Source organism: Odocoileus virginianus, chromosome 6 (assembly GCF_023699985.2).
Source record: "Odocoileus virginianus isolate 20LAN1187 ecotype Illinois chromosome 6, Ovbor_1.2, whole genome shotgun sequence".
NCBI classification, from domain to species: Eukaryota; Metazoa; Chordata; class Mammalia; order Artiodactyla; family Cervidae; genus Odocoileus; species Odocoileus virginianus.
In genome coordinates, this window is record NC_069679.1 from 25,444,612 (window position 1) to 25,466,861 (window position 22,250).

Consider the following 22,250-nt stretch of genomic DNA (forward strand, 5'->3'; position numbering starts at 1 on the left):
TTCCCTGCAGATCTAGGCAAGAGCACTGCAATTTCCAAATGGAAACCAAGATGGATGGGGTGAAACCCACTCTGACTGACTCAGCCGTTTAAAAAGTCCCAAGAGAAAACTGCATCCCCTTTCTGGGCCTCAGTTTTCTCCTCCTTAAAATGAAGAGGTTAGACAAGACAACTGACATCACTTCAAGTGCCCACTTTCTACCAGGCTAGGAACCAGAGTCCAAGGCTGGTCCTCAGAGAGTCAACACCTTCCCAGGTCATGGGGGCGCCCAGCACAGGCTGAGTGAGTTGGCCCTTCAGTTCACAGCTTACTGCTGTGAGTGGTTTTTCCCAAGGATTTTTAGAACTCTGTCAAGCGCTTTAATCTACCCCTTTGAGTCAGACACATTGTTAATCCTCAAAGACAAGCCAGTAAGTCCTCCTACAACTAGCCTACCTTGTGAGATGCTACCTTGATAAAAGGAAAGCGAGGCCTAGAATGACAGGGGTGGGGAGTCGTGCGGAGGGGCCACCAGGGCACTTCTGGTCACTAAGGCTGCCATTGCCAAGGGCTGGCGCCAGGGCAGACCCTTTGTCCACACCCCCTTTAATCCTGCAGGGCAGGCATGCCAGTAATTTACACACAGAATAACTGAAGGCTCAGAAAGGTTATTTGACTTGCCTATGGTCATTCACCTGGTGGAGGCTGGAACTGAATCCAAATCCAGGTCTGGATCCAAAGTTTGTGTTTTTCCACTTCATGGGGCCTCTGCTGTGCTTCTTGTGTGATCAGAATGTCTCTTCACTACCCTAAGAAGGAAAGGAAGTCCTGACAAAAGCTGGGGTCCCGGGCGGGGGTGGGGTGTCACTCATGAGGGCAGCAAGAAGCGAGTTGGGAGAAGCAAGTTGGGAATCTCTAATCCGTTAACAGACCCCCTTGCATTTTGACTACACCTTGAAAAAGACCAGCTTTGCTTTAAATGGTTTTATTAAAAACTGTACCAATTGATGGGGATAAAGATATATACACATATATGCATGTGAAGAACACAAAGCCAAATATCCTGTACAGGTTTAGAAACAATGAGTTCCCATCCCCTCCCTCTCTTCTGTTGTCTCTCTCCCAGAGGCAGAGTGCAGTGAACCCAGGACAGCTAACTTGGGAGGGACAAAATGCTACATTCTCACTAGGTCTCCCCCCACAGACCTTGTGGACCCAGGGATGGAGCAACCTGCTGGGCGATGCTCACAGAGCAGGGAGAGGCGCTGGTCTGCTGAGCAGAGAGAAGGGCAGCGCAGACTAGGAGCCTGCAGCCTTCAGCACCTTCAGCCCGAGAGGCTGACGCATCTGCGAAGTGCATGGCTTGCTCTGCTGTTCCCTCAAGGCTCAAAGTGCCCACCAGCCTTGGACACCCACTGCTCAGTGTCCCCAGGAGGCTTCACAGGCTAATGAGTTAAGGAGTCAGCCTGAGTGGTCTCTCACCAAGGTGTCCCCACCCACACACAGAGGGACCCTGCAGCACCAATGTGCAGAAGCCCCCACAGAACCGATCTGCTTCTGCTATCCCTCACTTGCCCCACCTCACTTCATCAGAACTCTCTGCGTGCTAACCAGGACAATCACAGTGGCTCCCCAGCCCCCAAGTAGAGGAGGCCCTGGCTGAACCATGTCCCTCCTTGCCATGTCCAACCCATCCTTGGATGAGGCTGGGCTACTGGGGACAGAGAGACAAGTCAGCTGGGCCCCTCTGAGCATTCAGGACATGCCTGTCACATAAGCCCCCTGCCCTGGGAGCTTGAGGAAGGTGATCCTTGGACTAAGCAAGAAAAGGCCCCAGGGCAGCCTTCCACCAGCCCAGGCTTTGAAGCAGGCAAACATAGAGGCCCAGCTGAGTCCAGGAACTGTCTGAGTGAGTCAGACAGCTGGCCTGAGGGGGGTCCCTCCCTAGTTCTACCACCTTCCAGAAGCCCCTACTCTGGGGTTCTTAATGAGGAGAGTTGTTTTGACCCTGAACATCAGGCTTCCCTTCCCTCCATAGGGCAATTCCTACCAGGGAAGAGTTTCCAGTCCCTCTCCCGAACCCCACCCTCAGCAAACCACAAAAGCTCCACAAGTCCGTTACAGGTCAGGAGCCAGGTCAGACTCTCCCTCCCTCTAACCGATTCTCCACCCCTTAACTGGAGACAGCCAAGCTCCTGGGGGTGGGGGCTGGGGAGAGGGAGCCCAGGGGGAGGGACGGGTCTCCTGAGGTTGAACTTGAGGAATGTTCAGACCAAGTCACCAAGCAGAGGGGGAAGAGGCCAGTCTAGATCGCTACACCAATTAAAAACAGCCAGCCAGGAGGAACCTCTTCCTCCTGGGACTATTCTACCTGCTGGGTTCTGGCGGGAAGGGAAGGAGGGGCGTTTCACATTTGGTTCTGGCTTGCTTAGGATAGTGAATTAGTTCCTGGCTTCATGGAATATGGAGACAATGCAGTCAGACCACCCTCTACCCAGCCCCAGGTGCAATGTTCAACTGAGCTTCTCAGACTGTGGGCTCAGTTCTCAGGACAGGCCACTGGACATCCTGCTCAGCCCAGCAAGGTCTCTTGAGGCCAATGGCATTGCCTAGGCACCAAGGCCTGGACCATTTATTTGCACTCTCACGCAGCTCACATGGAAAGTCTGCTAAGAGGAGGTAAAAGTGGCTGATAAAAATAATCCTGTTTTCTTATGTGTGCCACTCAAGATATACCGGCACCCTGCCAGTCACAGCCTTGGTCCAGGAGAGGGAAAAATAACACATGTCCCCTGCACATCAGAAAAATGGTGTGAAGACCCACAGAGAAGGCTGGATTTCACAATGGTCAGCCTATCCCAGCACCAGTCTCCATGCCTGTTCCCTGGGTTCCTTCTCTTTAAGAAGGAACCTATCTTCTTAGCAGACAAACCATGGTACACACCCTGAGAATACAATTCTGGCCAAGAATAGGTAGGTAATACCTCTAGAATATCCAAGCAGAACAAAACCAAGGCTGATGCACAGATTGAAGTCCTTCTTCAAGCCACTGTGAGCTCATAGGGCACCTTTGTGCAAATTAGGAAAGGCACCCTTCTTGTAAGTGGGCACAGCCCGACACTAGGGCATACAACTTAGTGAGCAGAGCATGGGCTAGATTCTAGCTTCCATCACCTTCCTCTGCCGGTGCCCTTGTGCAGTGAACAACCTGCCTGACTGTACCTCCAGATCAGTGTGTCCTTCAGTGGTAACGAAGACCTCCTCTCTGCACAATCAGAGGAGCTGGGACTTGTTCAGATACGAGAGTCTGCTCTGGACTCCTCCAGTTTCCTTGGGTAGCCCTGGGGCCTTCTCTGCCCAGGGAAGCCATCTTTTCTTCGGGCCTTGCTTCACCGTTAGCACCAATGTTAACTTTGCTCACATATGAAAAAATGATAATTTAATTTCTAGGTGTCCAGTTAACAGATTCCCTGCATCTTTTCAGATTCCCTGTGTCTGCTCTCAGATCTGCCAGGCGGGCTGCTTTAAATTCTCTCCATTAGTGCCACAGCAGGGAGAGAAAAGAAGGAGTTCAGAGGCAGTGGTGATCCTGCTGAGTTCCAGAGCTTGCCTCTCTGGCCTGGCTGGAAGCTGAAGGAAGACGGGAAATGTGCACCCAGCTTTGACAGTTCCTCACTCTGATCACGGTCTGTTACTCTAAAAGACAGGTTTCAGCTGACAAAGCCACTATGCTGGCTTCTTCCTGGATCCCACTAGGTGTGAGAAAGGAATGGGGATAAAAGGGAGGAGGTAACTGGTTTCCAAGGAAACCAAGGGGTCTGGGTTCCTCTAGGGCTTACTCTTATGGGTGGGATGGCCGCCTGGTTTCCCAGCACCTCCACAGTCCGGTCCTGTCTCTTCCGGCCCTAGAGTGCTGCTGTTGGGGGTGGGACGCAGTCTGTTGGCTGGCTCTTTCAAAAGAAGACCCGACAAAGGCACCAGCTGCTGGCTACAGCACATTGACTGGCTATTTGGCTCCTCCATGGTTGACACCCAGCCAGTCCCGGGCAGCCAGAGTGGGCAGTGGTTCTGCACCTCAGGACCAATCCTGGGCTTCCAAGTGGAACCAAGGCAGACGTGAGGCCTACCCAGAAGTTTGGTTCATTTTTGCGGCACTTTTTGAGGGTCCATGGAGAAACCCAACCCTCCCTGAGGTCTGCTGGAGATGACAGGGGCTGGGCAAGAATCCCTGAGCCCTTGGGGCGGGCGATGCCTGGGCCCGATGAGAGCCCAGACATGGAGCTGGCTGACCGACCTAGTGAAGTTGCCATGCACAGCTGGAAAGCCCCTGGCTGAGGCCCTGGGGTGGTGGGGGCGGTTAAAGCAGTGTGACCCGTCGGATAGGGGCTCCATTCACGGTGGAAGGCTGACAGGTTTGGTGGAACCACAAGGCTAATCCAAGCTCCTATCTCTTAAGTTCCTGTGGGAAAACTACAGTCCACTCGTGGGAGATCACTACCTGGTCATCTTCAACAACCGATGACAGAAGGATCTACTTGTCCAAGCCCTTAGGAGGTTCCACGTCACAGACACACCAGCCTCTACTTCAACAGTGTTTGACGAAGGCCCCCACTCCTGGTTGAGGCCCTGAACAGGGAAAGAGGTCCTGCTTGGGTATGTCTTATGTACACAGAGAAATTTTAAAAATAAAAACGCAAAACAACAACTTCACAAGACGCAGTATCAGTCCTCGCCGATGTCCTTCCATGGTGCCCATGCGAAGGGGGCAGCCCAGCCTCACCTGGGACCTGCCCCGTTCCTGTTCTCATCTCCATTCAAAGCAATGTTGTGTAGGAAGAGGAGGATCTGCCACCACACGCGATTTCGGTTCTGCTGGTGCTAAAAGAAAAAAAACAGATGATGTAACTCCTAAACGCGACCTTAGATGACAGCTTATCATTTCCAGTGCAGAAGTTCAGATCCACATGTCCCAGAGCAGCACTTTAATCCCATCAGGACAACAAACTCGGGGACATAGGGGATTTGGGGGAGTGATGAGAGAAGCGGCGATGAGGGGGAGATAGCAGAGTTCTCCATATACAATTGCAGTGTGAACGTTAAAAAGAAAAGACCAGGCTCTTTATGCACTGTGCACAAGAGGATTAAACTTTTTCCCCTGCTTGCAGGATTTTCCAGAGTTTAGCCAAGTGCTGCTTTTAATCAGATTGGCTCCTGAGCTCCTCAAACCTCAGCTGCACGAACAACAAACTTTCTTCAGAAAGAAAGAGAAGAAGTGCCCCCCTCTCTCCCCCAACTCCAAAGTAACACAGAGAACAAGGGGGAAAGGGGGGGAGCCTCCATCTGCAAGTGATTTGACACTGTGAAGGTCAAAGGGTTAATCTTCCATTTAAACCACACTGCTGAGGCAGCAAAAATCTGATTTCATCCAGTGCAAACACGCACACACACAGACACACACAGACACACACAGACACACACACACACACTTGGGCGCCTGCCCTTTCTCCCTTCCCAGCATCTTCAGCTCCGCGCTGCCCTTTTTATAGCTGCTCTTGACAGTAAGCCATAAATAATCCCTCTTGGAGCGCTTTCCTACTGACTGGAGCCAATTAAACGTTAAGCAAGAACATACTTGAAAACAAAACAAAAACAAAGAATGCACACTACTCTCTGGAGGTTATCCCAGGTCCTACTGTCAGGCAGGGAAGCTTGGGGCAAAGGTCAGGGGTCAGTGACTCACAGGATTGTGGCTGGTGCCCCACCCACACAGGTACTGGCAGAGGCCTGGAGGGGACTGAGGGGTGCTGGGAGAGGCGGTCTTTGTTCTCTCTTTATCTGCCAGGGCAGGAGGACGAGGCTGGGGCCCTCTCCACGGGGTTCTCAGTGGACAGGGGAATAAAAACCTAGTGTGCAGAAAGGGAGCCAGCACAGAGGCTGGACTTGGACTGCTGCAGCAGCCTGGGCAGCAATCACGTTTAGGTGAGGTGTGCGTGTGTAGGGGAGCTGGAGCCCCTGCAGTCGTTAACCACAGCCCCGGCCCCCACCAGGCAACTCCCAGTCAGCTGAGAAGAGGCTAGAGTAAGTCAGTGCAGAGTTGGAAAGCCAGTCCCCAGAGCTCCTGGACTCCCAGAGCTTCCCAGGGACGTCAGGCCCTGACCCCCCTGACCTGTCCCCAGGCAACTGGGCAGGTTGCTGGGTTCCCTGTCACCCTGCCTGAGGCCACAGAGAGAGAGGAGAGGTGAGATGTCAACTGAGGCTGACCTCAGGGCCCTGTCACGTATCCATATCCCCCCGACAGCCACACCCCCCATCTGTAGCAACAGCGCTGCTCTTTTCCCTGCACAAGGGGAGACTGGAAAACCCAGAAAGCTGGAGGCACAGCTCCTGCTAGGAAGGGGAGGGAAGGCAGGGTGTGCCACAGAGGAGGCCTGGCAGACTGCAGAGACTGATGGCTTCCTTGTGTTTTGTAAACAAAGACGAGTAAAAAGAGGAAACACACCAGGCTTAACAAAATCTGGTTAGAGTAAAGCAGCATGAAAACGGATTCAGCTGCAAACCTGAAGACTCAGGCCTGCCTGCAGCAGCTGGACAGAGCACCCCCTCCTCCTGTCTCCCCTCCCCAGTTGCTACCCAGGACAGGTGCAAAGGTCATGGGTGGAATAGGAGGAAAATCCAGGAAAAGACTGGTCTCTAGGGAGGCCAGTCTGCTGGAATTTAGAGGCTCCTCAGGTGCCTCTTTGAAAAGGCCAAGTAACAATAATAACCACGATCCAGTCACTGTAAACTGAGTATGTCAGGTTCTGGTTTATGTCCTTGGTTCTCAAAGTGTGGTCCACGGACCAGCAGCTTCAGCATCAGCTGGGAGCTTATAAGAAACGTAGATGTACTGAATCAGAATGCATTTTTTCCAAAGAATTTTTTTTTTATATGGGCCATTTTTAAAGTCTTTATTGAATCTGTTACAAGATCCCCAGGTGACTTTAAGACACATTAGAGTATTAGAAGAAGGGCTCTACACACATTAAGCTCCTTTGATCCTCTCAACGACCCTATGACACATGTATATACTATCATGCCCATTTTACAGATGAGATCATTTAGAGAGTTAGGCAACTGGCTACATAGATAGTAAGTAGCAGGGACTGGGTTAAACCCAGACCACCTGGCCCTAGAGCAACGTCCTTACTCATTACCACTGTGCTCCAAGTGCTACCACATACCTTTATACCAGAGCAGGCCCTCCATCTTCCTGTTCTCTAAATCGTCTCAAAACAGCTCAAGGGCCAAGGAAAGGAGATCACAGCTCTACGATTTGGGGCCTGAACCAATGCCATCTCCATAGGCCTCAATCTCTCCCCATTCCCCTAATGGAGGCCACTTACTGCTCTGGGTAACTTCCTGGGCCATGGTCTTTGCAGATAAGGCAAGAAAGAATCCTCACTCTAATCATGGCAGGTTCTAGGGACCCAGGAGACAGTGATATTAGACTGGAAGGTGGAGACATTACTGGGAGACACAGACTGGCTGAGGTCCACAAGGGACCAGCCTTAGGAAGGACCTAGGTTCTGTGCCTCTGCCTGGGACAGGCCTCAGGGCTCCTGAATCAGGAAGGAGGCACTCTAGACAGTGGGTGGCTCCTGGGGGCCTGGAATCAGAGGACCTGGTCTGCTGAGTTCTCTCACCAGCCAGCCTGAGTCTTCCCTCTCCCCATAGGTGAAGTGCAGGTATGGTATTAGTGGTTCCCACACCTGCTATGTCACAGAATCCATTGAGGTGCTATTGTAAATACAGAGTTCTCAAGTCTCACCCAGAACAACTGGGGCAGAATCTTCAGGGAAGGGCCCAAGAATTTGTATATTGAAATGCTTCCCTGAGTGACATTTTTTAAAATCAGAAGTAACATCTCTTGTCTATTTTAGTCATAAAAATAATACAACTCTAGAAAAATTGGAATACAAGAAATTAAAAAGGAGAAAATAAAATCACTCACGATCCTATAGCCTAGAAGAAAACATTTCATGATTTGGTATTTTCTTTAGTCTCTTTCAATCTCCTCCCACCAGAGTAATGACTTGGCAAAGCTGGAGGTTAATCCTGCCCAGGTGCTTCTAAGGCAGCCAGGCCACACAGGCATTTGGAAACCACTGAGGTGATTTCCAACTGTAAAGCTTGGTGATTCGGAGTTTGTCACCCACAATCACCTTCAGGATTATAACTCAGAGCTCCAACAACTAAATCCAGCCTGGTGGAGGGTCTGGGTGGGCTTGGAGAACAAGCTGCCTAGTACAGGGTCAAGCAGGCTGCCCAGGCAGCCATAAGACACAGCAAGACCAGGGCCTGGGAAACCATCTATTGTCCCAGCAACCCTTTCTGCGAGCATGAGCAATGCCACACATACCCCGTCGAGCCTTCTCCTGCCACAGGGCAAGCCCCAGAAGGCCCTTTTCTGAAAGGACATCAAATTGCCACATAGTAAGAGAACCAAAGAATGCCCTGATTATGAAGAACAATGATAAATAAAATGTTTTTTAAAAATTTTTAAAAAGGACATGACTAGAAAGGAAAGAAAAAGGACTTGAAGGGAGGCCAGGGAGAGAAAGAGTAAGAAGAAAGGCCATCAACATTCACTGAACAGGATGAGGTCCACAAAGACACTGGAACAACAGAGCGGGATCCTTCCAGGAGAGGGTGTGGGGGAGAAAGGGAGAAGGAAAGGGAACCAGGAAAGAGTGCGCTTGGCCTCTGATTCTCAGGCACCTGGCACATCACCTGAGATCAGTGAGTGCTAACCACCTGGCACAAGGCTCAGCTCTCCCAAGCTGCTTGGGACCCCTCGAGTTTGGGCATCTACAAAGAATGGCGGTTCCCAGAGTGCATAGCCAGGGTGTCCTCAGGGGTAGAAGACTGGGGCTCAGAAGATAGGAAGCTGATGGGTATTTAAGTGTACACCAGAGCTTTCAAATTTGGTCCAGAAGGTAGGACCAAGGCGCAGAAAGCAAGAATCGAGGTGAATGCCCCAAAGGAAGGGGTCCTCATATGGTGGATAAAAATGCTCTCTTCAGTTAAGAGAGCACGACCAAGATGAGAGACCTGGGGTTCTCCTTTCAGCCCCATTTTCCTTCTGTGGTCAGCGGATGAAGGCAGTCAGCTGACAAGTGTTGGCGTCATCCCCACTGTGCGCAAGGCACTGTGACTGAATACCCGGTCATTCATCCTGGAAGACGGGGAACATGTAGGGCACACAGTAGGTATACAACAAGCACGCTGCACTGACTATAGAAAAGTCAGCATTCCAGGATAACCTGCTTGTCTGAAGCCAGGAACAACTGATGTCTGGCCAGGTCTGAAGATGTACTTGAAGTGATAGGATCAGCCTCTTGCCTAGAGAGAGGCCCAACTATTAAAGGCTTTTTTATTTTTTTTAAGAGCTGGCTGCAGTGTCTGACAAGGTTGTATTACACATATCAAACTCTGTTTCATCCCACATGGCCCCTGCTCTAAGCACAAAGAGTGTTCCCTGCCCTCCCCTGATAAGAATCTCCCTCTGTCTCTCCCCGCTTCGTATCCAATTCACACCCGCTGGGGACTCTGTGTGTCACTGGTGTACCAGATGCTCCAGCAAGAGCTAATTCACCCCAAAGAATTCGGGCAAGGAGCAAAGCTACACTGTAGCTCTGATTTCAAAGAACCAAACACACAAAATGCAAATTGACCAAACAGATCAGTTTATAACAGTCTCCTACCTAGAATGCTTTCTTATCATCTCTTTTGCTCTTCACAAAAATCTGGGCCATAGGAAGGGCAGGTATTATTTTCAATCCCATTTTACAGATGGGGAAGTAGAGGCTCAGAAAAGTTACCCCTAATGTTAGTTGGGAGGGGGTGATTCAGATCCCTGACTCCAGAGTTGTGTTCTTTCACTAAAATATTAGTGTATTTATTCACATTATGAAAATGACATTAACTGTTCAAAGAGAATCACCACCTAACTGCCTCCCCTTAGTATGTTTAAAGAAATTGTTTCCAGATCATTAACTATTTAGTAAGGATGCTGTGGACTAGAAAGACAATAAACCTTTCAGAGGCAGAGCTAACTGAAGATCAAACAGAAATAAAGCTAAAACTGGCCTGAAATGTTAGCTTCAGATGCTTGTCTGAAACCATGCTCAGTTTCTTTTAAAATATAGGGCAATACACTCTCTATAAAATGCCGTTTTCCTACTGCACCTCTTTCCTTTCCCCATCAACTCTAAACCGACCATAGTGAGGCTGAAGCACAAAGCCTTGCTGTTGACAACAGGAATACAGAGCTAAGGAAGACTTCAGGAAAATTCCACATAAAAGAAGTCGGGAAGATGTTTCTGTTTGATTCAGCAAACTTTTACCAGGTACCCAGCTGAGCTAACAGTTACGAAGGACACAAAGATAAGCAGGCTGTAAGCCTTGTCTTCAATTATTTTACAGTCTGAAGAGGAGAAAAGCAAGAACTCAGTTTCACAGGAGGCAAAGCTGGGCTGGGATGGAGAGTGGGAGCTCCATCAGATTCTTACCTTCTGGGCTGCACCTGCTGAGGAGCAGGGGTAGGTGATGGGAAGACCATGGTTTTAGGATCAACAGTGTCACATGGGCATGTTACCCCACTTCTCGGAGCCCTGGCTTCCAGTAAAATGGGGGTAATGAGGTATCGAAGTACAAGGTTGCTGTGGTGCTTAAATGAGAGTAGTATCTGTAAAGCATTGGGCCAATGGCTACCTGGAGCAGCTCCCCACTCCATGGTGAGGACAAGGGAAACCTGGTCCAGACTCGACTTTGTGGAGCAATTCCCTCAACAACCTCAGCTCAGACAACCTCAGGTGCTCCTCACCTGCCCCAGGAGCACTATCTTCTAGGCAGGCTCATGAAGTTCTGGGGGAATCCCTGACTTTTCACTCTGAGATGGGCCATGGCAGCCAGAGGCAGCCAGGTTCAGAATTCCAGGCTGCCAAGCTGGGCAAGGAATTCTGAGACTCCAGAGGCAGCCCCATGGGCCCCGTGGGTCTCCCGTCCCAGGCGGCTTTTGACCCAGACACTGAGGAACAAGCATCGTGGCAAAACGGAAAAGGAAAAAAATTCTCACCAAGAGCTTCCTCAGCCAGTAGCACTAACAGACGTTGAAGCCACCAGTCGCCACCATGGCAACACCAATTGCTTCTCCCAAAAGGGCAGCCTGGGCCCAGCTCAGTCCAAGATAGGAGGGCTTCCTCTAACATAATTGGAGGCCACCGACTTCAGTCCCTGGGGGTGAGGGATCCAGCTGTGCTTGCCACCCATGCCCCAGAGCCTTGGGTCACCCATGCCCCAGAGCCTTGGGTTGCCCCTCCATGGCCTGGAGACAGGAAGCACCGAGGCCCTGACCCAGCTTCCCCTAGGGATGGCTCTGTCTCTCCCAGTCTGAGAACAGCTCCTTCAAACTACTGAGCAGCTTCTTAAGAACTCAGAGAGGAAGAGGGGTATGTTCGCTCTGGTCACAAGAGAGGGAGACACATATGGCTGATTCACATTGTTACACAGCAGAACTAAACAACATTGTAAAGCAACTATACTTCAAATAAAAAATAAATAATTATTTTTAAAAAGTGAGGGAGAGAGGGGAGTGAGGAGGGGCCAGGCCCGTTGTGGGTCTACAAGGAGTGGGAGAAGGAACCCCCAAGGCTCTGCCTCCCGACGTGAGCATTGCAGCTGACTGTTCTCATCCCGCCCGGGGCCACTCCCTGGACAGGATGGGAAAGCTGAGCACCGAAGGCCAGACTTTTCTCCTCACCCCACACACTGGCTGTTTTTGTACTGGTCATGGAACATGCCCTCTTCGTTGCCTGACACAGATCAAAAGGCAAACCAGACTTTTTTCTTTGTCTTTCTTTTCTAATGCCTCCTCCAAATCCCTCCCTCCCATCACCCTCCCTGCCCCAAGAGGGGAAAAAAAAAAAAAAAAACCCAAAGCCAAACCCCATCCCCATGGCTTGCCTTGGTGGGGAGGGAATGGACTGTCCGGAACTACAAGGCCCTTCTCCTGGAAGAGAGAGTAGTCAGGTGCAGAGTTGTGTGGGGAACTCGGCTCTAGTCAGCCACGCTGATGACTCAGAAGCTAAATATAGCCAGCGATATAAACAGAGCCAGCCACAGAGCAAACACAGGGCCCCCAAGCCCCAGCACTGGCTCTCACGCACAGCACTCTCCACGGCCCCTCCCCCAGCCTCACTCTTCCCCAGGAACTGTCCGAGGGGCACCTCCCACTCTGGGGCTGGCTCCTAGGGACCCTTCTTACCCTAGAAAGTATCTCTGGGGCTCCTGCCCCCGGCTTCCCCATCTAGAGCCTGAACAACTTTATTAAGCATAGTCTGAACTCAGAAAACCACTCACCAACAAGGAGAGCATCCCAAAGGGTCAGGAAGCAGTGAGGGGCTCCCTGAACAAAAGATCCAGGCTGCTGGCAGAGAAGTCACTAGTTAATAAACCAAGAAAACACCAGCTCAGGTACAACTTCCAAAACAGCTCCCGAAGAACTCCAAAACCAGGTCCAAACAAAATCCTAAAACCCATTTTCAAAAGTATTAAATTGTCTAGGCATTAATAGTTATTGTGTGTTAGTTGCCCAGTCGTGGCTGACTCTTTGTGACCCCCTGGACTGTAGCTTACCAGGCTCCTCTGTCCATGGGATTCTTCAGAAAAGAATACTGGAGTGGGTTGCCACTCCCTTCTCCAAAGGATCTTCCTGACCCCGGGATCAAACCCGGGTCTTCTGCATTGTGGGCAGATTCTTTACTACTGAGCCACCAGGGAATTCATAGTTAAACATATTACAATTTCCAAAGGGCTTTCACATCAATTCTGCAAGGTGTGTATGAGAAACTGAGGCTCAGATAAGTTAGTTACATGATTTGCCTATGAACACAGAACCCGTAAGGGACAGAGCTGGGACTTGAACCAGACTTTATGTCTAACTCCAGGATCCTTTCTCTGACCTTGCAACTAAAGATGGTTTCCACTGAGTGGCAGAAATTTTTCTCAGATCTCATTTTCCATAAAGTCTAATTACTATTCAGGGAATTTCCAAATCTGACTCTTCTGAATGGAGCCACTCCTGGTCCGAGTGAAAAAGCCATTTCCAACAAGAATTTCAATTCTCCTGTAGCTTTACTCACTCAGTGGTCTCCAGTAGCCACTTTTTTTTTCCCCCAAAGATTCTTGGCTTCTTAACACTGCCCAGAAATACCCCACAAAGTTTAAGATGGTGCCATTGGGACAGGAGACTTTCCTAAGGGGAGAGGACACCAGCTTCTTTCCATTCTTTGACTCATGCTGGAGGAGACCACAGCAAGGGGAATGGAAAGAAGCTGGGACTCACCTTCTGGGCCAGAGCAGCCCCTGAGCACAGGGAGGAAGTAAACCTGTACTGCCACGTTCCCTGAAGAAGCTGGACAGACAAGAAACACCAAGGCACCATCACAGAGCCAAGGTCAAGGTATGCTAAGGTCACCAGACCACCACAGATCACATGTTGCAGCTAAGCTAAGCTCACAAAGGAGCAAAGAGGGGAATCTTTCACTCCTGACCCAGCCAGAGGAAGTTAGAGGTGTGTGACCAGGTTTGGAAAGGCTTTTTATCTCCACTCACCCTGCCACCAACTCTCTTGCTGCTTTGGAGACCCAAAGCATTGACAGCAAGCACAGCTTCTGTCTCCAGTCCTTGCCCATTGGTCCAGAGAAGCCATCCTGAACAGATTACGTGGGTAGCCAGGCTAGACCTCCATCCAGTAAGCTCCTCGAGAAACATGCTGGGACGGTTTCCAGCCCGCAATAACCAACACCAGGGGGAATTTGGAGCATGTTGGCTTTAGGGTCATGCTGACACACTCACTTTGCCATAATGCCATCCTATAATGCACTACCATCATCACACACTTCCCTGTGCTCCACATCTCCTAGGGCCTCCCCTCATATAGAAAAAGAATAACTGGAAATAACTTGTAGTCCAGTGGTTAAGACTCCATGCTTTCACTGCTGAGGGCATGGGTTCAATCCCTGGTTAGGGAACTAAGATCCCACAAGCCTGATGTGGCCAAAAAAAAAAAGAATAACCAGGGCCAAAAGGCAGAAGCTTCACCTTCCCTACAGGACTCGGGGACCCATGGCCACTGTCTGGCCCTGGGACACCATCCCAGACCTGAGAAGAGAGGAGATGGCCAGGCCCCTTCAACCTTATTGCGTCTTGAGTTGTCTTTCCTGGTTATCTAAAAACTCAACCCACAGTGATGGAGACTGATCATCATTCCCCCAGGAGAAATGTACAAGGACAAGGCCCATAAGTGAATAGCTTGGAAGCCAATTTCTCTGAACAGGGCAGGTGGAAGGGAGCCCACAGGAGGTACTTTGCTTAGGGACTAGCTGGACAGGTGGGCTGGAAGATGCACTGTGAACTGACAAGAACAAATGTGGGGGATGATCAGGATTATACAGACAAAGGAAACAAGCATTAAAGAATACCTACTGTGTGCCTGGAACTCAGATAGGTATTTTCTCACTGAATCTTCATGATCAAATTCTGTGACATTAGGTCTAATTTACAGAAGAGGAAATAGGCTCTGCCAGATCAAGTGTCTTCCCAGTGGCTGGTAGCTGGCAGAGCTGGCATTCAAACCTGGGCCTTCAGACTTTGTATCTGAAGCCTCGAGACTTAACCCTAAATTACTTCCACCCCTATGCCTCAGTTTCCTGCTTGCAAAGATGAGGGGAAGGAATAGGGAGAGAAGATGAAGGATAAGAATGTAAGAGTGACAACAGTTTTGTGTGGATACGAAATATCTAGATGTTAGTTTATACTGTAATCAAGTTCAGAAAATGACTCACTTCTTAAAACTAGCTGCTAAAAGGCCCTACACATGCCAGCACTCCATCTGCCCATGGCCATGATCCCAGTCCTTCCCACAGGATGGGCTCCCAGGGAAGTGAGCAGGGTGAGTGGGGAGGAGGGGGATAAATGTAAGAAGACTCCCATGGACAAAAAGCCTGGCTCTTTGCGATGGAAAATTTGGGAAAACCAGCTCTAGGCCTCATTGGCCGGCCTCCCGCCACTGCACGGTAGGAGAAGGTAGCTGGCAGGATGGTGAGGGGCACTGGGAAGTCAGGAGCCAGCAGTGGAGGAGGTGCAGAGCTGGGGAGACTCTCCTCTGGTTCTCCTCCCACTCTGTGGCTCTGCCCCTCCTCCTCCCAAGCTGAACCAGGCCCTCAAAGAGACAGCTCTGCACTGGGGTCAGTGACACCAAACAACAAAGGGCAGGGTCAGACCTTGGGATCAGGGCCAGCTTCTCCTGTGCGGGACTGAGTTGGGAAGAAATGGCCCTGGGCTGAGTTCTAGTCCTGTGCCAGGGCTCAACTGGGCAAAAGAGGCCTCCCAGCCTGCTCCCAAGCCTATAAGGGCTCACCAGTGAATGGCGGAACATTCTGGGAAACAACGGTTGAGAGAGATCAGGTCTAATGGGAATGCAGAAAACTGACTTCCAGGTGGTCCCCCGGGTGAGTCCAGGAAACCCAGAGCCACTGTGTCCTCTCAGTTACAGCACTGGGGCTAGGAGCTGCGAGCTCAGGCCAACCACAGGCCTACACAACCAGAGTAAAGTGAATGGGCAGGAAGAAGGCCAAGAGGCAGAAATCAAGAATTAGAGTAGACTGAAGGGAAAACCCTAAGCCAAGTTTCCACAGAACAATCAAAGGAGGGAATAGGGGCTGGAGCTTGGAGCCAGAGGAGGCAGCCAGGCTGCCTTATTACCTAAGCATAGGGCCACCCTCCCTTCCTGAGGGACTGGGGGACCCACCAGGATCAGGTCTAGCCCCACGTGTCCCTCAGAACCCCCTGGCAGAGACTCTCACCTTGGCAGAGACTAACCCCTTATGGCTGGATCTCAGGAAACCTAAATTCAATTTCTGTCTCCCCACACCACCTCCTGCCAGGTGCTGGCCATGCTTTGGTCCTCAAGTCAAACCTATTATCAATAGCTCTCCTCTGGTCACCTGAATTTCCCTGTCTAACCTCAGGGTCTGTCCAATCATGGTGGATTAATTATTCTCTTGATTTCCTGATATACAGTCAGATATAGACACACACACACACACACACACACACACACACACACACACACAGCCGACTAGGCAAGGACACTGTTCCAGAGGCAGGGAATGTGTTCATTTCCAGGTGGCATGACTTTGCTTCAGTGGTGGTTGTACTAGCAGGGATCCAGCCTCAGGCTCCTCTCCCCGCCTTGGCAGCCATCCAGAAAGTCAGCCCAGGGAGGAAGGGTTAAGTGCCCAGGGGCCGGGCCAGACTGCCGCTGCAGAGCCAGGCAGCCTCCAGCCCGGAGGCACGGAGGGCTCCTCCACACGAGCCCGCCAGCCGCCGCCTTTGTTGATGGGCTCTGCCACAAGCTCCACTGACACGCGATGCTCCGCCCTGGCGGGCTGGTGCCAGGCTGCCCGCCGAGCACCCGGTCGCTGGTCTGGAGAGACTCTGAGGTACACACTCTCCAGAGTCCCGGCCCTGGTTTCCAGACAGAGACAATGAGGAGCGGCCTCCCCAGCTGGAAAGTGTCAGGTTACAACCGGTTCCACCACTTTCCCCAACTCAGACCCGTCCAGGCCTTGGTTACCCATTTCCCACTGCACGGCAGCCAGGTACCTCCGACTGTCCAGTTTTCCTCAGCACCATGAAAATCTTCCCCTTAGGTCTGCAAGGGACCATCTCCCACTGATGAACTCAATAAGAGATAGGGTGTCAGTCAAGGCTGCAAGAAGCTACGCCATTCTCCAGAAGAGATCGGAGCATTTCCCAGGGACCTGAGCTGAAAGTGGGCAGATAAACAACCTGGATCTCAGAGGTGAGAACAAGAGCACTCATCCAGCCGGGCCCATTCTCGATTTCCAGTCCACGAGAATCACGGTAACATGAGGCCTTAAACGTGGGGCCTGGCAGAGACAGAGTTGCTGAGGCAGGCCCCAGCCCCAAAGCCCCAGCAAATGCACACCACCTCCCCCAACCAAGACCCAGTGCCTACTTGCTGCATATGAAGCCGATGGAACTGGTCTGCAATGCACTGGAGTTTTCGGGCAATCTGTATCTCTGCTCGATGTTGCCACTGCCCTTCAGGGGGCTGCTCACCAAGGGGCAAGCCTGCAGGAAAGCTGGCAGGAAGGGGGAGCCGGTAGCCAGCATTGCCTGCAAAGACAGAGGGCCCACATCTCAGCAAGCTCCACCACTGCCCCATCTTCCCCATGCCTGCCACCCCTGGTCAAGACCCGGGGTCAAGGGTAGACTCTAGTGTGGGAAGGGAGAGGAACTGAGCTTGCCTTTCTCAGGGCACTCTGCCAAATGTGGACAGCCTGACTTGCCTGCTGCCCGAGAGTATGAAAGCTGATGCCAGGCTTCCCTTCAGCCCTCCCTTCACTGGCAGTGCCATGGCAAAGGTAATAAGTGTGGCTGAACTTGCCAACCTTCTGTCCTTATTTACCCAGCTACGCTTGACCACAATTTATTATTCATTATTCATATGGTAGTAGCAGGCTGAAGCTCTTCTCTAGGAAAACATCAGAGGCAGCTCTCCAGAGATCCTGAGTTGAGTAGAGTAAGGGACAGAGAAACAAAATCAGAAAGTAACCTCACTTTTTAGTGTAGCAGAGAAAGGCTGGTTTCAGGTCCTGAAGCTCTGGGCAGTGGCACAAAAACATAGGGAGAGAAGACTCCTCTGAGCCACAGATTAGCCAAGTTGCTCTCTGGAGCCAGCCCCAGGCCAGACATCTAGACCTGCTCTCCCCACTGATCAAGTGCTGGTCACCGAGCTGCCGCTAGGGGCGCCCGCCTGCTCCCGTCTTTCCCTCCTCCCGGCCCGCCTGCCTTATCCATCTTCTCAGATTCCTGCCAGAACTACTTTGCCTGAATTGTCCTATAGGGCAGCTCCTTCTGGGAATAATTGCAGCGTCTCCTCAATCCGCTCCATCAGACCCAGCAAGATAGCCTCTGAACCACCCTTCCCTCCATAAGCTTTGTGCTAAATGAAGAACACTGGCTATCTAACCCTGCCCTTTTGCCAGAGGAGGGCAAATTGCTAATAAAACCAACCACTGAAGCCCACAAATGAAGGGGTCTTATCTGACTGAGCCTTGGAAACAGCCCCTTTGCTGGCAGTGAGCCTAGGCAGGCCCAACCTCTTTCTCCAGTTCCCCTTCCAAACACAGAAAGTCCCAAGTGACAACCAGGGCGGGGGACCTTCTGCCTCCAGGAAACTTCTCTCCCAGAACAAGCTGGGTTTTCCCCTTCAGTGTCAACAGCGAGTCACAGATCTCCCAGCCTTCTCCAGGGCAACACTAGCCACTTTACGGAAGGTACATCACTATTACAACACAAATGGCTGGGCCACTCAACAGGCCACAATATGTAAAAGCCAAGACCCAGGTGCCCTTCTTCCAACCCAAGGAGACACTAGGGATCCAAGGATCCCTCCCGGAAGGGACAAATGAGCAGAAAAGAATGGCAAGGCAATCTGTCCTGCTTGTGGCCTGAGGAGCACAGGCAAGAAGCAGTATATGAGCAGAGAGACAGCAGGTGAAGAGTTGCGGGATCAATAGCCCCTGCTGCTCAATTTGGGGAAGGAAATAGCAAAGAGCAGGTTTGGGGAGGGAAAGTCCCCTCTTTTCCCCCAGTCTCTAAGGGAGGAGTCCTGAGGCTAAGAGCACTCACCATAAAAGAGTCGCTGGGGCTCCTCAGTCACCCCACAAGGCAGCATGACACCCTGGCTCGGGGAAGCTGGGCTGAGAGTCTGGGTGGCCTTGTCTTCCTGGCTGGTGGGTCGAAGCCCAGGGCCACAGCAGTGCGTGAGAGGGAAGAGCTGCAGACGGCTGAGGGGGCAGTCCAGCTGGCTCTGGGCAAACAGGTCAGCAGAGAGCAAGCTCCTGGGCTGGGTCCCCGGCTCCCCATCCTCTGGCTGGAATACGTCATCCTCCAGCTCCTCCACACACTGGGGTGGCTCCATCTCCCCTGTGAGGGTGCAATGCAGGCATCCGGGAGGCTGCCCCCACCCAGGCTCTACCTGGAAGGACTTCCCTCCCTTTCCTTCTTTCCTGCTCCCCCTTCTTATGTGGAGAAGTGGGCTCAGGCACTGATGACAGTCAACCCTACAGATAAAGCATTGCCAAGGGTGACAACCCACCCCCAAATGTGGGCTGCCTCGCAGTTCCAGGATTCTCCATGTTTCTTCCCTGCACCCACTTGGAGCCACCTTCCCCTCAGCCTCCTTCTGACCCAGGCTGGTCACAGTCACACAGTTGGACTGCTACTGACTCTCAGCCATAGCAGGGGTATGGTCAGCTGCTACAAGCACTGAGGGTACCTGGAGAAATGTCAACAAGACTAGCCTCTGTGAGTGGCTGTGGGAGGGCAGAGGGTGCTGTGACTGGCTGTACCCACAGTGCTTACCACACACACACCCCCTTGCTGGTCTGAGGAGTAACCATCAAGTTCTCATCTCACTCTGAGCAGAGCTCCAGGCTGGGCAGCAAAAACAAAAGCCAGCAATCCTAGCCCGGCCAGGTTCCCTCCAAACCTGCTAAGCCCCGCCCAAGACTCTAGTCTCCACCCGCTGCTTGCTCAACACAACAAACAGGCTCAACGATGTGGTAAGAGTGTGTCCTGGGAGAGAGAGGGGGAGAAAAACCCAAGTTAGTCATTGCAGCTGCCCTCTCAGCAGAGTAGAGCTATCTGCCTACCACAGCTTAGCCGAGGAGAGGTCTGGCATCCAGCAAAGTGCCCAGAATTCCCCAGCTCAGTGTGGAGTCACTAATCTCCACAACTTCAAATCCTTCCCCACAGCCTACCATTCCTGCCAGCACCCGAACCTGAGATGCATACAACCTGCCTCATAGAAGGAAGTGAAATTCAGCCCTCTCTCTGTGACCTCACTTGTGGCCTGAACTCAGGTTGTTGATATGAGTTTCTTGGTGACAAAGAAGTTCCACTTGCGCCACTTGATGGCTCTTGGAAGTATGAGCTTGCAGTCACCCAGCTTCTTGCGCTCAAAGTCAGTCCCCTATACACACACCAGGAACCCCTCAGGGTCCCTGGGGCAGTCAGAAAAGCAACCACCTGAATGGCTAAGGATACGGAGAGATGGTGTTTGTCACTGCCAGAGTCAATTAGAGGTCCCCTGGGAATTCTGTCTTCCAGTCTCTTGCCCTTGAAGAACAAGCCAAATGGTCTTTGGGTTGGTAAAGTACTTAGAGGAAGCTCAGTTAATTCAAGAATCATGGCTTTCTCAAATGCAAGCTTTCTTTAAGGCACCTGCTTCAACTCTCCCTCCGTCCCATCCTGTCCTTGAGCTATCTATGGTCCCTATCCTGACCTCTTCGCTGCCCATTTGGATGGCAAAAAAAGGCACATGGTGTTCTTGGGACAGTGTTTTCCTAAAAGGTGTGACAGAACTAGTTTATCAGTGCCAGGAAACAAGGCATCCTGCAGAAAGGACCAAGCACTGTCCTTTCGGTCACCTGGCAGGGACTCCCCTCCTGCCCTTCCACCTCCTCTATGCAAGCTGGCAATCCCAACCTAAGATGGGGCCCTCCAAAGCCAATAGCAAGCAGCAGTCATTGTCTTGGCTTTTCCTTTGAAGCTTATCACCTCTCCCACCCCCTCCCAGCAAAGCCCCAAAGTTCAGCCCTTGCCTGCACTGGACAGTGGGGGAGGTGCAGTCAGAGGGTGTGGGTCTGCCAGCCTAGGGGGACCCTTCCCACTCTCCACAGGAACTACAGAGGGCTCTTCTGCAGGTGGGAGCCTTCAGAGGGGTGCTGGGCAAGATCAAGTGCAAACTGGGATACAGTAAAGAGACTTCTCCCCTTCCCCCGAGCTGAAGAGGTGGTGTCCAAACAGGCAGCAGGGGTGCACTTCCTAAGTGCACTACCAGAGGAGTAGTCCTAGCAAGGAGACCTAAAACCTGCTGGAGCCATCCCAGCCCTTACGGACGCTAACAGGGATGCTGAACTCGGGCACCTCCTCCTCCTAGGAGAAGGCAGTAGCCAGACATTCTGAACCTCTTCGAAAGCTAAAATCTGGGAACGCACACACACACACACACTCACGCACTCACACAACACACAGCAGACCTGGGTGACTCCAGGGGAGAATCTCGGCCTCCGAGTCGTGATGCCAGGGTTCCGTGCCAGGGTCCAGCGTGACGAGCACTCGGGGGCTTGGCGCCCAAACTCAATTGGGAAGGAGGGGGGGAAAGCCCAGCTGTTAAGGAGAGGAGCCTTCAGACTCCGCAGGGATGTAGGACGTCCCACAACTGCCTGCCCTACCCCAATGTCAGATCCAGAGACGGGGCCATTCTCGGGCGCCCAGATCTGCTCAGCGGGGAAGCGCAGGTTCCCCTGCCTACCTGGACCCAAGCCATTAGAGACTCAAATGCTACTAGCCCCACATTCCTTCGTGGAGCAGCGCACCTACATGTGGGTTCTGTACCCCGTTCCCACACCACAGTGCCCCAGTCCATGGTCACTCCAGACGCCCGCTGCCCAACCCTTCCCGGGCCCCCACGCGCAGGGCGATCCTCTCCCCACTTCCCCAAGGAGGTGAGATCCAACTCCGCCCGGCCCTTGGCCGCCCAGGCGCTCACCGGGCAGCAGCGGGCGGCGGGAGGCGCAGACAGGGGCGGCGGCGGCAGGAGGCGGGCAGGCTCGGGTGGAGGCCACTCTGCACCGCGCGGTATTGTTTCCAAAATACGCCCGCTCGGGGCATCCCGCAAACAGCTGATGAGGCCCCGCCTCCGGAGCGTCACACGGATGGCTGGCCAATGGAGAGTGGAGCCCGAAGTCCCGGGCTGAGCGGCTGCCAGGGACTGTCACGATTGTACGAACCTTCCCTTGGAAACATTGCAAGGGACCGAGCCAAATTCCGGCCTCCGCCAGAAACGCAATTGGAGCGCCGTCGCCCACGCAGATTCGGTTCCTAACACGGACTTTGGAAGCACTCGAGAGCCTTTTAGTCCTCCCTATTAAGAAGGAGATAGGGGGCGCCAAAGTGATTTTTGTCTTCTCTTTTCATGGGTATGGTCTGAATAATTTCGGCGCCTCCAGAAAGGAAGAGGAAGAGAAGGAAGCGGGGAGATTTTAGATGATGAGGCTGGCAGTATCCAGAGGGCCAAAGATACGGGTGCCGGTGGATCCCGGCCACCTGGTGGCAAAGCACTTCCCGGCTGC

General features: G+C 52.1%; 1 protein-coding gene across 6 annotated transcripts; it reads right to left on the bottom strand.

The window, feature by feature from the left end:
• Window positions 1–948: 948 nt before the first annotated feature.
• BMF (Bcl2 modifying factor) lies at window positions 949–21,817 on the bottom strand. 6 transcript variants are annotated; one of them, XM_070468998.1, is made up of 6 exons: window positions 21,668–21,817; window positions 21,156–21,285; window positions 19,477–20,232; window positions 18,742–19,038; window positions 17,063–17,223; window positions 949–4,857 (listed from the first exon to the last, which is right to left on the bottom strand). In XM_070468998.1, the coding sequence occupies exons 4-6, from the start codon at window positions 19,031–19,033 to the stop codon at window positions 4,756–4,758; spliced, it is 555 nt and encodes a 184-aa protein (XP_070325099.1). In that variant the 5' UTR covers window positions 19,034–19,038; window positions 19,477–20,232; window positions 21,156–21,285; window positions 21,668–21,817; the 3' UTR covers window positions 949–4,755. The 6 variants fall into 6 exon arrangements, with proteins under 6 accessions (XP_070325099.1, XP_070325100.1, XP_020728011.1 ...); XM_070468999.1 differs by having other exon boundaries at window positions 18,742–20,232; window positions 21,156–21,254; XM_020872352.2 differs by having other exon boundaries at window positions 18,742–19,689.
• Window positions 21,818–22,250: the final 433 nt, after the last annotated feature.

What these genes read in the sequence shown, in the direction of transcription:
- BMF (XM_070469001.1), bottom strand. Translation starts at nt 19,033, where the DNA reads ATGGAGCCACCCCAGTGTGTGGAGGAGCTGGAGGATGACGTATTCCAG. An exon ending in GCCCCAGCGACTCTTTTATG is followed by an intron (nt 17,224 to 18,741) that starts GTGAGTGCTCTT and finishes CTGTCTTTGCAG; the next exon opens with GCAATGCTGGCTACCGGCTC. An exon ending in ATCGGCTTCATATGCAGCAA is followed by an intron (nt 4,858 to 17,062) that starts GTAGGCACTGGG and finishes TTTTTCTTTTAG; the next exon opens with CACCAGCAGAACCGAAATCG.